Source organism: Schistocerca americana, chromosome 5, assembly GCF_021461395.2.
Source record: "Schistocerca americana isolate TAMUIC-IGC-003095 chromosome 5, iqSchAmer2.1, whole genome shotgun sequence".
Classification (NCBI taxonomy): Eukaryota; Metazoa; Arthropoda; class Insecta; order Orthoptera; family Acrididae; genus Schistocerca; species Schistocerca americana.
This window is the reverse complement of record NC_060123.1, coordinates 690,314,189-690,330,144: the sequence shown is the minus strand read 5'-3', so window position 1 is coordinate 690,330,144 and position 15,956 is coordinate 690,314,189. Positions and strand designations below refer to the sequence as shown.

The window sequence follows — 15,956 nt, the reverse complement described above, 5'->3', positions numbered from 1 at the left end:
AACTTCAGTACTACCACAGTGACCTTATGCACCAGATATCGCTCCGTGCGACTTTTTTCTATTTCAAAGAGCTAAAACGGTGGTCAAGGGACGCCATTTTCAAATAACAGAAGACGTCCAAAAAGCTGCGATGAGGGTCTTGGTGGATATTACAGAAGATGAGTTCCAGAAATGTTACCATCAATGGCAGACGGGCTGGAAAAAATGTGTGTAATCAGAAGGGAACTGCGTTGAAGGAGACAACACTAAACTTGACTAAAACGGTAAGCAACATTTTTTTTCACATCAGTCTCACTACTTTATTGTCGCACCTCGTATGTCGTCTGCTCCGACTCTCTCAGTGCCACTCAGTCTCTGTGTGTCGTACACCGTCCATCCCTTAGTGCAAAGGATTTAGGAAAGCTGTCACTTGCTCACTCTTGATGGAGCCACCGTGAGGTGTATGTGGGTCCCTGGCCACGTCGGTCTGACGGCAAATTTGGCCGCTGACGCTGCTGCCGAGGCTGCAGTCCGCGTACCTCAGCCCGCTAGTTCTTTCATTCCGGCCTTTGATCTCTGTGTTGCCGCCTCTCAGCAGGTGGTGTCACTTTGGCATCACCACTGGCCATCCTTTCCTTCATGAGAACGAGCTCCGGGGAACGAAGCCTCTCCCAGCGGCTTGGACGACCTCCTCTCGGCCCTCTTGCCGCGAGGAGATCATAGCTAGGCTGTGTCTTTCTGGCACTGTCTTTCTGGCCATAGCCATTTGTAGAGTGGAGATCCCCCAGCACTTTATACTTCTTGTCCTCGACCTTCGACCGTTCTTCATGTCCTGACGAAATACTCATTCTTTAATCACTTACGCCGGCCGGTGTGGCCGAGCGGTTCTAGGCGCTACAGTCTGGAACCGCGCGACCGCTACGGGCGCAGGTTCGAATCCTGCCTCGGGCATGGATGTGTGTGATGTCCTTAGGTTAGTTAGGTTTAAGTAGTTGTAAGTTCTAGGGGACTGATGACCTCAGATGTTAAGTCCCATAGTGCTCAGAGCCATTTGAACCATTTAACCGCCTTCAATATTTTTCTGTAGCTCCCTCGTTGAGTCCCGTATACTTAGAGCCATTTTTTTTCGTGTGACGGTTCTGACATGGACGCTTACGACCTTAGTTGTTTTCGCGCCGTAAAAGAAAACAAGACAAAGATAACGATTACTGACTGGTGAGCTGATACAAGTTCAGAATGGCCGTACTGTTGCTTTGCTACAGTCACTAGAAAAAAAGACAGGCTAGTAGACACGTGTTGACACAGTTCTGATAGCGTTGGCGCGTAGACACAGTTTAAAGGAGATCGAAGTCTCTTCATTCCCCGACGGTTGACACGCGCTGTGTCCTGGCGAGTAGGCAGCACAACGATGTTACTGCGACAGGAACTTCCTGGAAGTGGGCAGCGTGCGACCTCGGCCAGAACTGCCCTCCTGGCTTCTGGCGACGCCACTACAGGGCAGAGACGCGACAGTGGCGGTGGCGCCTCGGAACTGCGGCAGATGCGCGCCTGCTTCTTAAGCATCTCACTGGCGCCTCGATACCGCTTTGATGTGCAGTACCTCTGCGATTGTCGACACTTCTTGCGCCGGTCTTGACACTCGACGACACCGCACTTGGAGACGAATGTTCGTCCCCTCCTAACAGTTCAGTACGGTTACGGGTCTCGTCTGTTCGCAGAAGGCAGTCTGTGAATCTCTTCAGTCAAGCACGCCTCCCTCGGCTACCGAGCAAGTTTCGCGGAAACCGGGCAGTGGCCCACTCTGGCGTCGGTCCGCGAGCTGCTCAGTGGAGGCCGTACCCGCCTTGCCACTCCCTGCAGATAGTGTGAGCACAGCACTTTCGCTTCTCTGAAATGACTTAAATGACCCAGACACGGTGGTCCCACTCGGCTGGTGTGGGAACGCCGCCGGCCGGAGTGGCCGTGCGGTTCTAGGCGCTACAGTCCGGAGCCGAGCGACCACTACGGTCGCAGGTTCGAATCCTGCCTCGGGCATGGATGTGTGTGACGTCCTTAGGTTAGTTAGGTTTAAGTATTTCTAAGTTCTAGGCGACTGATGACCTCAGAAGTTAAGTGGCATAGTGCTCAGAGCCATTTGGGAACGCCAGTATCGTTTCACCGAATAAATAAATAAATAGAATTCGTGTATTACATGAGACTGCATACTGCCACCAAGTGCATGGTACACTGCTCCACTCGAGTTCCCACCTTGTGATAGTGAAATGGGTGTCTTCTTCACAGAGTGAGAAATTTGCTGCCCGTCCCAGACTTTTCGCAAATTTCTAGTCATTTCTTGTCTGTCACACTGCCAACTGGAGTCATCCCCTGCGTTCTGAAGTTTTAAAAGATTAGAAGATGGTGGGGAGGAAGGAACTTTTTGGACATTCAATGACGAGTGGCTGAGTCAGAAGAGATTTGGGGGTGGAGCGTCAGAGAAGACAGAAGCTGGCCGCCATCTGGAACCGCTGAGCACACTTTTCGGATCTTGTGAGTTTTCGCTGAGCAGCTCTGTTCTCTTATGTTTCCGGAAGGTAACTTTGTTTTTCATTTAATTAGAATTTGTATTTTGTTTCTATAATCTCGTTCACGCAGGCTGAACGTATAAGAATACATTGACGCTTCATTCTCCATGCACTCTTTCCTTCAGCTGGTCACATTTTCTCAACGTAATTTGTAATTCAGTTAATCTTGTTTTCTCGATAAGTTTTCACTAACTCTTGTGGAACTTAAGAGTAAGCCGGCCGAAGTGGCCGTGCGGTTCTAGGCGCTACAGTCTGGAACCGAGCGACCGCTACGGTCGCAGGTTCGAATCCTGCCTCGGGCATGGATGTGTGTGATGTCCTTAGGTTAGTTAGCTTTAAGTAGTTCTAAGTTCTAGGCGACTGATGACCTCAGACGTTAAGTCGTATAGTGCTCAGAGCCATTTTTGAACTTAAGAGTAAATAAAATTCTCATAAAGGCGGAGCTGAAAACCGGTACATCGTTGCTGTATAAGCTACAGAGCTACAAGCCTTTTCCCGACAATGCCGAAAATTGCGCGTAAATTGAGCCATTAGTTTTTGAGATCATTCGTTCCGAAGAGACAAACATTCGTTTTTGTATAGATAAGATTAGATCAATATTTTACTGCCACGTGTTTCGTGGCATATATCCGAACATTTTTTTCTTAATATCAGTTAGGCTAGCAGATACAGGATCTACGACTGGAGGCTTGCCTGGTATAGCGTAATAGATCACACACGTACACAAAAACTTTCCTCAGGAGTTAGTGAAGTGTTAGCGAAAACTGTATCGAAATGCCTACTGCAGTACCGGAGATTAGCCACAGCAGAATGCGGCAGCGGGCATTAACTTTTACTGTATTATAGATAAAACATAGAACATGAACATGTTTCAAAATTACTGAAGCGTACTATGGCGATAAATTAAGGTAAAATACAGTGACGGATATGGAAAGTGTGACACCATCTACATCAGTAATCCGCAATCTACCTTACGGCGCGTGGCGGATTGTGCGCTGTACCACTATCTGTCATTTCCTTTCCTGTTTCACTCACAAATAGAACAAGGGAGAAACGACTGTCTATACGCCTCCGTATGAGTGCTAATTTATCTTATATTTGTAGTGCTTACGCGCACTGTATCTTGAACGGAACAGAATCGGTGTGCAGTCAGTTTCAAACGCCTTTCTCTAAATTTTCTCAGTAGTGTTCCTGGAAAAGAACGTCACTTTTCCTCCAGGGATTCCCATTTGAGTTCCCCAAGTATCTTCGTAATACTTGGGTGTTGTTTGGACCTAGCAGTAACAAATCTAGCAGCGCACCTCTGAATTGCTTCGATGTCTTCCTTTAATCCGACGTATGGATCCCAAACAATCGAGCAGCACTCAAGAACAGGTCGCACTAGAGTCCCATATGCGGTGTTATTTACAGATGGATCCCACTTTCCTAGAATTCTCCCAATAAACCGAAGTCGATCATTCTAGTTTCGTACTACAATTCTCACATCTTCGATCCATTTCATATCGATTTGCAACGTTACGCCCAGATATATGTGACTGTGTCAATCATGACACTACTAATGCTGTCCCCCAGCTTTACGGGTTTGTTTTTGATACTTATCCGCATTAACTTACATTTTTCTACATTTAGAGCTAGCTGCCATTCGTCACACCAACTAGAAATTTTATCTAACTCATCTCGTATCTTCCTACAATCACTCAACTTCGACACTTTACCGTACACCACAGCATCATCGTCAAACAACCCCAGATCGCTGCCCACCGCATCCGCCAAACCATTTATGTATATAGAGAATAGCAGCGGTCCTATCTCACTTCCCTGGGGTACTCCTGACGATACCCTTATCTCTAATGAACATTCGCCGCGAAGGACAACACACTGGGTTCCATAACTTAAGAAGTCTTCGAGCCACTGACATATCTGTGAACCTATTCCATATGGAATAAGCTGGTTGATATGGGACACCATGTCAAACGCTTTCCAGAAATCTAGAAATAGAAATTTGTCTTCAGTAATTAAAACTTCCGGGCTAAGAGGCCGTGGTCCAATAGCAGCCTCTTAGCGAGGAAGTTTTAATTACTGAGGACGCCGGCCGTGAAAGCCTCCACGCTGTGAGAAATTTGCCTGTTGTCCTATGAACCAGCAGTACGACGTTCATCGAACTGTACGCAGGTGTTCATCACATAACGGGCATCAAATAAATAAACATTTATTCCATTCTGTGGTGCGAAAGCCACCCACTAAACCTCCTCTGCACTTCCACAGTCTTCTTACCCAGTAGCTCCCCACACAATGATCCCAGCAGCTGGAGATGTCTAGGTCTCGAGAGTCTCTCCTTCCTCTGACCTTCCACCAGACCTTCTGCGGTGATTTTGCCGGCACAAACAGATGCAACGTTGGGAATGGCGCTGGACGTCCCAGATGACTCCGGCTCTGCACAATGTGAGTCTCTGTTCTCTGTGGCGTGTCGTCAACGATAAACGATGTGCGTCAACTCGATCGTGGCGACACACTGCCTGTAGCCTCTGCCGTGACTTCAGCTGTTGCCATCCGTCTATACTTCAGAGCTAGTCATCACCTGTTCTGTTTCCACGTCGTCACCACTCGCTCTGTCATTGGCAACTCTGTGCGGTCACCCGCTATGACTGCTCCGACGTCCCTCGTGCGTATGATTCGGCCTTTCTAAGAGTCAGAATGACGATAAGCTGCACATGCAAGTCCTTTGGCCACACAGAGTTGCAATCTCTTCCTGAAAAAATCCAGTAACGTAGGACACACGAAATTGGCATAGTCTGCTCACATCATTCTTGATGTGTGAGAATTGTGTTTTCTTCGTACTAAAAATACTTAAAACACACTAATCGGCCACATACCTAGTAGCTGGTATGTGCGGTTTTGGAACACACAACAACGGCGACGCGCCGTAGTATGGAAGCAATGAGGCCCTAGTAGATCGCTGGAGGGTGTTAGCACCACTATTAACTATGACGCCACGTTCAATCACATCCCAGACGTGGTCGATAGGGTTCACATCTGGTGCGTTGGGGGACCAGCACATCAATTGGAATTTGCCACTGTGTTCCTCGAACCAGTCCATCACACTCATGGCTTTGTGACATGGCGCATTATCGTCTTGAAAAATCCCTCTGCAGACGGGAAACATGATCTTCGTGCAGGGGTGTCTGCAGCTAGTGTACTACTCTGCCGCCATGGTGCCTTGGAAGAGCTCCACTCGACCCATGGCTACCGACGTGAATGTTCCCCAGAGCATAATGGAGCCGCCGCCAGCTTGTCTCCGTAACGCAGTACAAGAGCTGTTACCCTGGAAAACGACAGGTATCGGGATTCATCAGACCATGCAAAGCTCTGTCAACGTCCACTGCCGATGGTCACGTGCCCATTCAGTCGTAGTTAGCGACGTCGTGGTGTCAACACTGGCACCCGCATGTGTAGTCGGGTGTGGAGGACCTCCTTAGGGGTGTTCAGTGCACTCCGTGTTCAGACAAATTTGTACTCTACCCGCCACTCAAGTCTGATGCTAGTCCCGACACATTTCGCCGCCTGTCATTTTTTACCTGTCTGTACAGCCTACGACGTCCGACATGTGTAATGAGTGGTGGCTACCCAACCCCACGATGCCTGGAGGTGTTTCCACCCTGGTACCGGCACATGTTGAAGATACCACAGCACTCCTCGAACTCCCGACAAGTCATGCAGTTTCCGAAATGCTTGTACTGAGCCTCCGAGCCATCACAATCTGCCCTCGCTTAAACTCAGATAGATCGCGCGCCTTCCCCATTCAACGCACATGGACAGCACGCTCACTCATGTTGCATGCACCGTACGCGTGTCTGACTGGCAGTCATTGCACGCCAGGTGACGTTGCTATCGCCTGGACGAGTTTATATCGACCATAGGTCGGTGGTCTTAATGTCCTGGCTGAGCAGTGTAGATCAAATGGTGTTCAAACGTGTGTCAGTTCCTAAGGGACCAAACTGCTAAGGTCATCGGTCCCTAGACTCACACACTACTTAAACTAACTTATTCTAAGAACAACACACACACACACACACACACACACACACACACACACACACACACACACACACACACATGCCCGGGGCAGGACTCGAACTTCCGGCGGGAGGGGCCGCGCAATCCGTGACATGGCGCCTCAAACCACACGGCAGTGTAGATCAAAACGATTGTTGCAGCAAGTGTTGTATCCACGGACCCAACCAACCAGCCAACTCACGCACGCTCGCCCTGACCGTGACATCGCTGGCCACAGTTCCTGTCGCGGCCGTCGGCGTCTCAGGGCGTTACCGCCGACGTAAGAGGCCGCGCCATGGCTGAGCTCGGGTCCGCAGCGCCCTCTGCCTTTTGCATATAAGGAGGAGCGCTGGCCCCGAGACGGACAGTCTATTGTCCAGTGTCTATTGCTAGCCTTTCGTGGAGTTTATAGCGGAGCCATTGCAGTGTGATATTTGCTATTGTATTCGACTAGGCTCAGTACACGGATTACTCCTGGATATTACTTGGACTTGTATTGCTGGTGCACGTTTCGTCAGAAATAAAGATAAGTTATCTCCTCATTCTAGCTGGCTCAGTTCCTGTCATTAATTATTTTTTGGCCAACAGACATAGCTACATCCTGGTCACTACCCACGCTTTATACAATTTGTGGTGGCTGCCCCAAAAGTACCACCGAGGACCTTGGGTTTGGGAGCCGTCACAAAATCAAGAGTTTTTTGACAAAGTGTTTGATGTAAAAGGAAAGACAGAGAACCATGGACCAAGCTCTGTTGTCGGGAGGGGAGGGAAGTACAGTTCGAAAGCTTAAGCCTTTGCACAAGTGTAAACCAGAAATTCGACAAATATAGACTACCGGAAAAGAAATAGACGTATGAACAAAAGATCGAGCAAAGGAAAACAAAATCGACCACGCGCTGCGAGAAGTTAAGTTAGGTTTAAGTAGTTCTAGGGGACTGATGACCTCAGATGTTAAGTCCCATTGTGCTCAGTGCCATTTGAATCTGTTCGGCACAATAACGCGGAAAATAAGTCTCCTTCTTAAATATCCTTCCTAATAAGCGAAGATTCACTAAGTACTTGCAGCTATTCCTCACCTCTTTCTTTATTCTCTTCATTGAGCGACTGGAATAGCTAGCAGTTCCTGCAACTCTTTCCAGCACAGGTTAGAATGAGTTTCTTGCTTCCTCATTTGCCTCTTCCGACAAAAATTTGAGGGCGCTGTGCATAATCACACGTGCCTTATTACCAAGAACTTGGACTTCGCATATGGTGCGTGAAGATGGCAGTACTGTGCTTTGTAGTCAAGAGGTAGCAGCGGAACGCTCCAAGTGTAGAGCCTGGCAGGTGGCAGTAGGGACGGGAAAATTTTTAAAAATATCGATACATACTGTATCGATTTTTTGGCGCTCTATTCCGTGTGCTCAGACCTCCGTTAACAGTTTGCACTGGGGCAGTGTGTCAAGCGCTTTCATAAAAAAAACCTAGGAATGCTGAATCAACCTGTCATCCATGGTTTGCAGGATATCCTCTTTGAAAAGGGGGAGCCAAGTTTCGTATAAATGAATCTTTTTAAATTCATGCTGGTTTGTGGTCAAAAGCTTTTCTGTCTCAAGAAAATACATTCGAACTTATAGTATGCTCAAGAATTCTGCGGCAAACCGATGTTAAGGAAATTGGTCTGTAAGTTCGGGGATTTGTTCTGCACACGATGTCATAGTAGAGAGTGCGTGGCATGTTATATCAAGGATACAGAACTGACCTGCGTACTCGATGTCATGAATGTGACTCAACATTTTGCTTGTTGGAGCAAGTCTTAGTTAACTGATCAATCGATTTTGCGTGTTGGAACAAGGCACAACTTCCTGAAAAAAGCCTAAACTTGCTTCGTCAATAATGTATGAGGAATTTGTTGCAGTTTTGCAGTAATAGGGTGGTGAAGGGGCATTTTGGTACAATTCTGCTGCAATATGGGCAATGTGTTACAATTTTACTTTAATGTGGACGGCAATTTATTACAGTACCGCTCTAACAGGGATATATTTGTCACTATTTTGTTGTAACATGATGGGCAATTTGTTACAGTTTTGTTGTAAAATGGCTGGCAACGTCTTACAGTTTTGCTGTAGTATGGAGGGCAGTTGTTACACTTTTCCAGTTTTGCTTTTATACAGGGAATTTGTTGCATCTTTTTTCTAAACATGAAACTATGTTCTCATATTTTCACTGTAAAATGGAGGGGAATTTGTTACAGTTTTGCTGCAACATGAGGTAGTTTGTTACAATTTTGGTGTAAAGTGTAAGATAATCTGTTGTAATTTTGTTGTGGCAAAGTTAACTTTTTTAATATTTCTCTCTAACACAGACAGCAATTTGTTATAATTAACTTTTTTAATATTTTTCGCTAACACAGACAGCAATTTGTTATAATTTCACTGTAACATGGGCCAGTTTGTTAAGTTTTGATGTAACATAAAACACAGTGTGTTACAAGTTTGTTGTAACATGGGTAAATTTATTATAGTTTTGCTGTAACATTAAGGACAATTTCTTACATTTTCGCTCTAACATGGATCGTTTTGTTGCAATTTTATTGCAACGTAATGGGCAGTGTGTTTCAGTTTTGTTGTGACACAGCAATTTGCTACAGATTTACTGTCCCATACATCAGTACGTTACAATTTTTCTGTAAAATGGAAGGCAATTTGTTACAATTTTGCTGTAAGATGGGGCCGTTTTTTTAGAGTTTCGCTTCAACTAAGTGATGTATTCTGGGGTCACGTTTCATGTAGTCTCCTCTGAGTGGTAGCACAAGATGACAAACTTACTGTGCTGGAAGATAAGGACAGCATCCTCATGTAGCACCACTATAATCTTTACCTGACTTTGAAAGTTGGTAGTTGAAAGCAGAGCAACCCTCGTTTCTCACCTATACAAATGTGTATTACCTTTGTTCAGTGTGCTATTTCATCAAAGTGAGATGTAGTTTCCAGAGTGTGACAACATAACTTAGCATTAGCAACAGAAAATGACAGACTTTTGTACTGTGAGGCAAATTTAATACCCTAGTATGGGGTCACTATAATGTTAAGGTGACTTTGATATGAGGTTCACCCAAAATAAGATGACTATTTAACAAACTTAGATGTAAGTTAGGTCAGCAGCTGTGCTTCTGTATATTTTGTAATGTTATAGAATATATATCTTTTATTTGGATAAATGTAAGATATGGTCCAAGCTTGAAGAATACTCATTAACTAATCTATAATTTAACTGAGTAGTGCCAATAAGCAAGCTGTGTCTATTTCGTAAGTAATGAGACGATTTTGGTGTGAAAATACTTAATTTGTGGGTCCATTGTGCCCTGCAAACTGCAGAGATGCATAATGATGCATGGGTGTACTGACACCCAAACCTTTGCACACAGTATACCCACTAGCCAAGGTTGTTGTGACCCAGTACCGCTCCTCCATGTGTGCCTTTGCAGTCGTGTCTTCAGCCCTGACATCATTTTTATGGACGGTAATGTGCAACCATATGAAACAGCACAGGTGGAAGTGCTCTCGGGACAAGAAAATATTTTATGAATGGAACGGACTGCACCTTCCTCTGACTTAAATCTCATCGAGCTCATGTGTTATGAATTCGTAGAATGTAGTTCAGTACGTCCTCATGCACCAACCACCATTCAGCACTTGTCAGCTGGTGGTGGGATGGATTGTCCTACCAACAAAACTCCTTTACCACCCTCGTGACAAGCATGGGAGCACACTGCAGAGCATGCGTTGCTGTCTGTGATCACACACTGTGTTAAGAATGATGTCTCGCCTTTTCTGATGTCTACGCAACCATCATAAATCGCGATACCGTAATTGTAATTATTGTCTTTGAATAATAGCGTCATTTCTGTTAGTCTCATTGCCTATTTCTTTCAGTTACTTTCTGTATTATACTGTAGCAATTCATTACATGTATACTCCAAATTTCTTTGGGCTATATTTAATTCGAGGGCGAGTTGTCTCTTACACCATGTATGATACAGAGATCGACCTACAGATGTTCACTAGTCGTGCTTTACCTATAAGTTCATGGTGTATACCTTTTGCGCGCGCGCGCGCGCGCGCGCGTGCGTGCGTGCGTGCGTGCGTGTGTGTGTGTGTGTGTGTGTGTGTGTAATAACTTTGTGCCACTAAACATAAAAATTTGATTTTTGAGTTGCTGATATTTTTTGCAGACATTTTAGGTGTAGAATTAATATTGTGATCTTGACAAGTATCATAGAAAAAAATAGATGCATAATATATTTAATTTAGGGTACTTATATTGAACTAGACATTCACAAATGCTGCTTAACTTAAACAATGTTTGTGAGTGTGTGTATGTGTGTGTGTGTGTGTGTGTGTGTGTGTGCGCGCGCGCGCTTTACATATTTTAGATGTGGAGAGACTCAAAGGAACACCCTTTACTTAATTTTCTGGATAAATGCTTCAGAACATGAGACAAGACAGATCGTTCAGGTACGTTTGATCATTTTTAGTTTACACATCACCTATTTTGGCAATAATTTTTCAGAGACCACCCTCTTCAGTTATCTTGAGGGCTTGGCTTGGGCGCTACATTGTAATTGGCTGCCTCAGTCTAACAGCCTCTCAGATTCCACACTGTGACTGGCTGGTTCATTTTAATGGCTGCTGATCTAGAGCACTAGAAGAAGGGGGATGAGAGGGTACGGAGGGAAGGAGAGAGGAAGCACTATGACGTTATGCATATGGTTGACAGTCTTGCCTCAACATGTGAGCAAGCCACATCTTTAGGAACTATTTTTTTTTCTGGGATTGGAAAAATAACCGGTCTGGTCTACAATCAGCACTGCACTTCTACTCACATGTTTACAACTGGATTCTAGGCTTGTATTTTAATTCTACAAGATCTTACACGTTACTGAGTGCTGATCTCCGAAAAATTGTTTGTACCGTGAATTTACTTTCAAAATCTTTTTTAAAGAATTTACTTTATTTACTAGCGATTCATCAAGAACATTAACACATTTAATCACACTAGGTGAGCGTGGATGTAGTTGCCAGGGAGTAACTGATGAAAATGAAATTACCTTTAACAAATGGGAATTTTATTCGTAAAAGCCATTTCAAAGACAGATTTAAAATTTATAAGCAGAAAAGCACCCTCGAAATATCAAGTTACAATTTTATTTAGAGGCTGAAAGAACAGTATTGACAGTATGAGCCTTCGGGCTGAGAAGCTTGCCGCTCCCTTTCAACACGGCCGTAGTCACGACCGCTCACAACAACCTCTGAAAGACTACACTGGTGCAAATCTGAAACACACCAGATTACTTTAAAAATTTTAACAACTCCCACAAATACATTAACTAAGCACCCTGTAAGAGGGATGGAAATGGTACAAACACTCACACTAAGAAATGATTTGCCACCGAAAGTGCAATTTGTTTTTAAAAGGACTCTTACGGTGGAAGGGTGGCAACTTTATAAAAATGACTATTTAAATAAAACCCATGAAATTCAAACTTACATAAAATGTACAACATGCTCTACATTACACATATACCGGCTCGCAAGATGATAGGCAAGATAAAAACATATTTCAGCAATTCGGCCTTTACACCTTAATTCTACAAATTCGTTAACACCGAATCCGACAAACATGACAGCGACCGACAGACAGACAGACACTAACTTCCTAACAAATGCGGACGAAAGACAGGCGAGCAAGCTGGGGACGAGAGAGACTGACCAAGAAAGCAAGTAGAATTTAACAGGTAAATGAAACAACATATCAGCAATCACTAAACTTCTAATAAACGGCGATGTCTGGCGAAGACCTGGCGCAGCACCTCCAAATCGCTCTCCCGACCCGTCCGCTGCCAGCCGCTTCAACGGACGCAGGAAGGCGCGCCGATCTCCCGTCTCACGGCGTCGCAGCTCGCGCCGGCCAGACCGATGTCGTGGGTTGACTCCTGTTGCACTCTTGTCGGCCGCGAAGCCACTACCCCTCGCTATACGGCGCGGCCCACTGGCTGCCACGTGGCGACCTCGCATACGCCGACGCTCAAGCCGGACAAGGCATCTTGTGCCTCAGTGCGCGACCGACCAACCGATCGATGCAAACGGCCTTAAGGTTGATCCGAACGACAGACATGCTGGCACTCCAGACGGCAGACCGACATTGACTAAGCGATACACTCGGTCGGACCCACGCCTGCAGAGGAAACATGCCCTCAGGCTACCCGACATCCCTGCCCCGGGAAGACACCGACCTACAGATCAATCCAACCGCCAATGTCGACTGCCTGAACAGGCTCGATCAGACTGGCGGCCTAACACATACTAGCACTCCGGACGACAAACAGACAGTAACTGCCCCACACTGACCCGGCTAACCAAGTCACCAGACTCGCCCCTAGCTGACGACTGACCTCCTGCTAAGTTTTTTTTTTTCCTTTATTGAGTTTCGATTCCCCCTAAAGGGGGCGGGCTGGCAGCAGCTTATTACGCCGCTCTTCAGCCTACATAATTTGTTTTAAAAAGATGAAGATAATAAAAAAATAATAACAGTTGGCGATAAAATCAGTGACTTAAAGGTAAAATGGTAGAAAATTCTGGAGCTTAAAACATAAAACACAGGGTTGATGATGCTAATAAAATACACAGGGAGCAGAAAAATAATAGACAGACAATTAAAAAACACGGCGACAGTCTGGGTTCTGTTCGCAAGAGATATAAAATGCACACCCAGCGACAGCATGATGTCTGTTCCCAACACTGTGGAAAGACGCACAACACTGAACACTCACTGAAACACGGCTCGGCACAAATATGACATACCACACCCGAGAGCAGGTGGGGGGAAACTGGTCAGATGACGGGAAAAAAGGGGGGGGGGAAGGAGAGGAAAAGTGAAGGGGGAGGGGGGAAGGATCCAATGGAAGATGAGGATCCATAAGAGGGGTGGGGGGTGCTGAGCAGACGTGCCAGGGAGTGGGGAAGGCAGAGGAGGGGAGAACAAAAGGACTGGGGGGGGGGGGAGAAAGGAGATAGGGAGAGGGTAGGCGGGGAGAAAACACAGGATGGAAGGGGGGTCCTGCCAAGCTCATAGCGCCCCATAAATGCACATGAACAGGCAACCTTTCCCCTCTTCCACCAGGGGGAGACACCAAAGCTGCGATTGCCACAGCGGCGCCACCGCCAGAAACGGAGGGCGACTGCTTTACACCACGCGCTGCGGCGCGCTCTTCAAAACAGCAAATTTTATCACGGCTCATTGTTGTTAGAATACCCGCTGTGGAAATTAAAAATATCCTATTAATGAATAACTCTATGGAAAACTGACGTGGAGAGAGTACAGCTGTGTAAAGATACAGGTCAGTTCTTACAATAGGGAAGAAAGAACCACCAGTCACAATTAATAGTGTGACTTAATGAGTACAAGCAGTGGCACGACCGGTATGGAACCCACAAGTTCTTCATCAGAAGACTGATCATGTTGATAGTTTCATTTAAGTTACGCTGCACACCAAATGGCTACCTTTTTGTTGTGGAAGGAGTTCCATGGTATAATGGTGCCATACAGAAAAAAATTACGTAGAATTTCTGTTACAAGCAGGTTAAAAAAAGTCTGTTCTTACCACAGATAGTTGTTTTAGCTAATCATTGGATGTGATAAAGGTAGAATACTCATCTTTCTTTCATTGGTAACTAGGATGTGAAGATGTTCCTGGACGGCAGCCCACAAGGTGCCATCTTCTTCAGTCTGGGATCGATGATCCAGTGCGAGTCCTTCGCCAAGGAGAAGCTGCGTGCCCTGCTGGACGTGTTTTCTGAGCTGCCCCAGCGAGTCCTGTGGAAGGTGAACGCCGCCTCCCTGCCTCCGCTACCGCCCAACGTGATGGCCCGCTCATGGTTCCCGCAGAACGACGTGCTCAGTAAGTAACAAGCCGTGTGAGAAAACTTCTCTGTGTACAGCTATCAATGTTGCTTTTCCTCGAGCATAGTAACTGAAGCGGGAGCGCTGTTCTTCACTTTCGAGATAATTCCTAATGACCAGTTAGATACAGCGACAGTTTCTGCAAAACCTGCATATGCAGAATTCAGTGATGAGATCAGGTGACACAGTATGTGATCAAAAGTATCCGGACACATCCAAAAACATACCTTTTCATATTAATTGCATTGTGCTGCCACCTACTGCCAGGTACTCCTTATCAGCGACCTCAGTAGTCATTAGATATAGTGAGAGAGCAGAATGGGGCGCTCCGCGGAACTCAGGGAATTCCAACGTGGTCAGGTGATCGGATGTACGCGAGATGATTTCCACTCTCCTAAACATCCCTAGATCGCTGTTTCCGATATGATAGTGAAGCGGAAGCGTGAAGGGACACGTACAGTGCAAAAGTGTACAGGCCGACCTCGTCTGTTGACTGACAGAAGCCGCCGACAGTTGAAGAGGGTCGTAATGTGTAATAGGCAGACATCTATCCAGACCATCACACAGGAATTCCAGACTGCTTCAGGATCCACTGCAGGTACTACGATAGTTAGGCGCCAGGTGAGAAAACTTGGATTTCATGCTCGAGCGGGTGCTCATAAGCCACATATTACGCCGGTAAGTGCCAAACGACGCCTCGGTTGATGTAAGGAGTGTAAAAATTGGATGACTGAACAGTGGAAAAACGTTATGTGGAGTGACGAATCGCGGTACACAATGTGGCGATCCTATGGCACGGTGTGGGTGTGGCTAATGTCCAGTGAACGTCATCTGCCAGAAAGTCCAGTGCAAACAGTAAAATTCGGAGGCGTTGGTGTTATGGTGTGGTCGTGTTTTCCATGGAGGGGGCTTGCACCTCTTGATGTTTTGCGTATCACTATCACAGCACAGGCCTGCATTGATATTTTAAGCACGTTCTTGCTTGGCGCTGTTGAAGAGCAATTCGGGGATGGCGATTGAATCTTTCAACACGATCGAGCACCTGTTCATCATGCACAGCCTGTGGCTGTTACACGACAATAACATGCATGTAATGGACTGGCCTGCACAGAGTCCTGACCTGAATCCTATAGAACACTTCTGGGGTGTTTTGGAAGGCCGACTTCATGCCAGTCCTCACCGGCTGACATGGATACCTCTCCTCAATGCAGGACTCCCTCAAGAATCCGCTGCCATTCCTCAAGAAACTTTCCAGCACCTGATTGAACATATGCCTGTGAGAGTCGAAGCTGTCATCAGCGCTAAGAGTGGGCCAACACCGTATTGAATTCCAGCATCACCGATGGAGGGCGCCATGAACTTGTAAGTCATTTTCAGCCAGGTATCCAGATACTTTTGATCACATAGCGTACGTAGAAAATA

At 46.1% G+C, this 15,956-nt stretch overlaps 1 protein-coding gene across 1 annotated transcript in view; it reads left to right on the top strand.

Annotated features, from left to right (window-relative positions):
- LOC124616639 (UDP-glycosyltransferase UGT5-like) overlaps positions 1-15,956 on the top strand; it is an 82,388-nt gene that overhangs the window by 29,746 nt on the left and 36,686 nt on the right. The window contains exon 4 of the mRNA XM_047144966.1: positions 14,310-14,532. Coding sequence (XP_047000922.1) covers positions 14,310-14,532 — 223 coding nt within the window. The remainder of the gene's footprint in view (positions 1-14,309; positions 14,533-15,956) is intronic.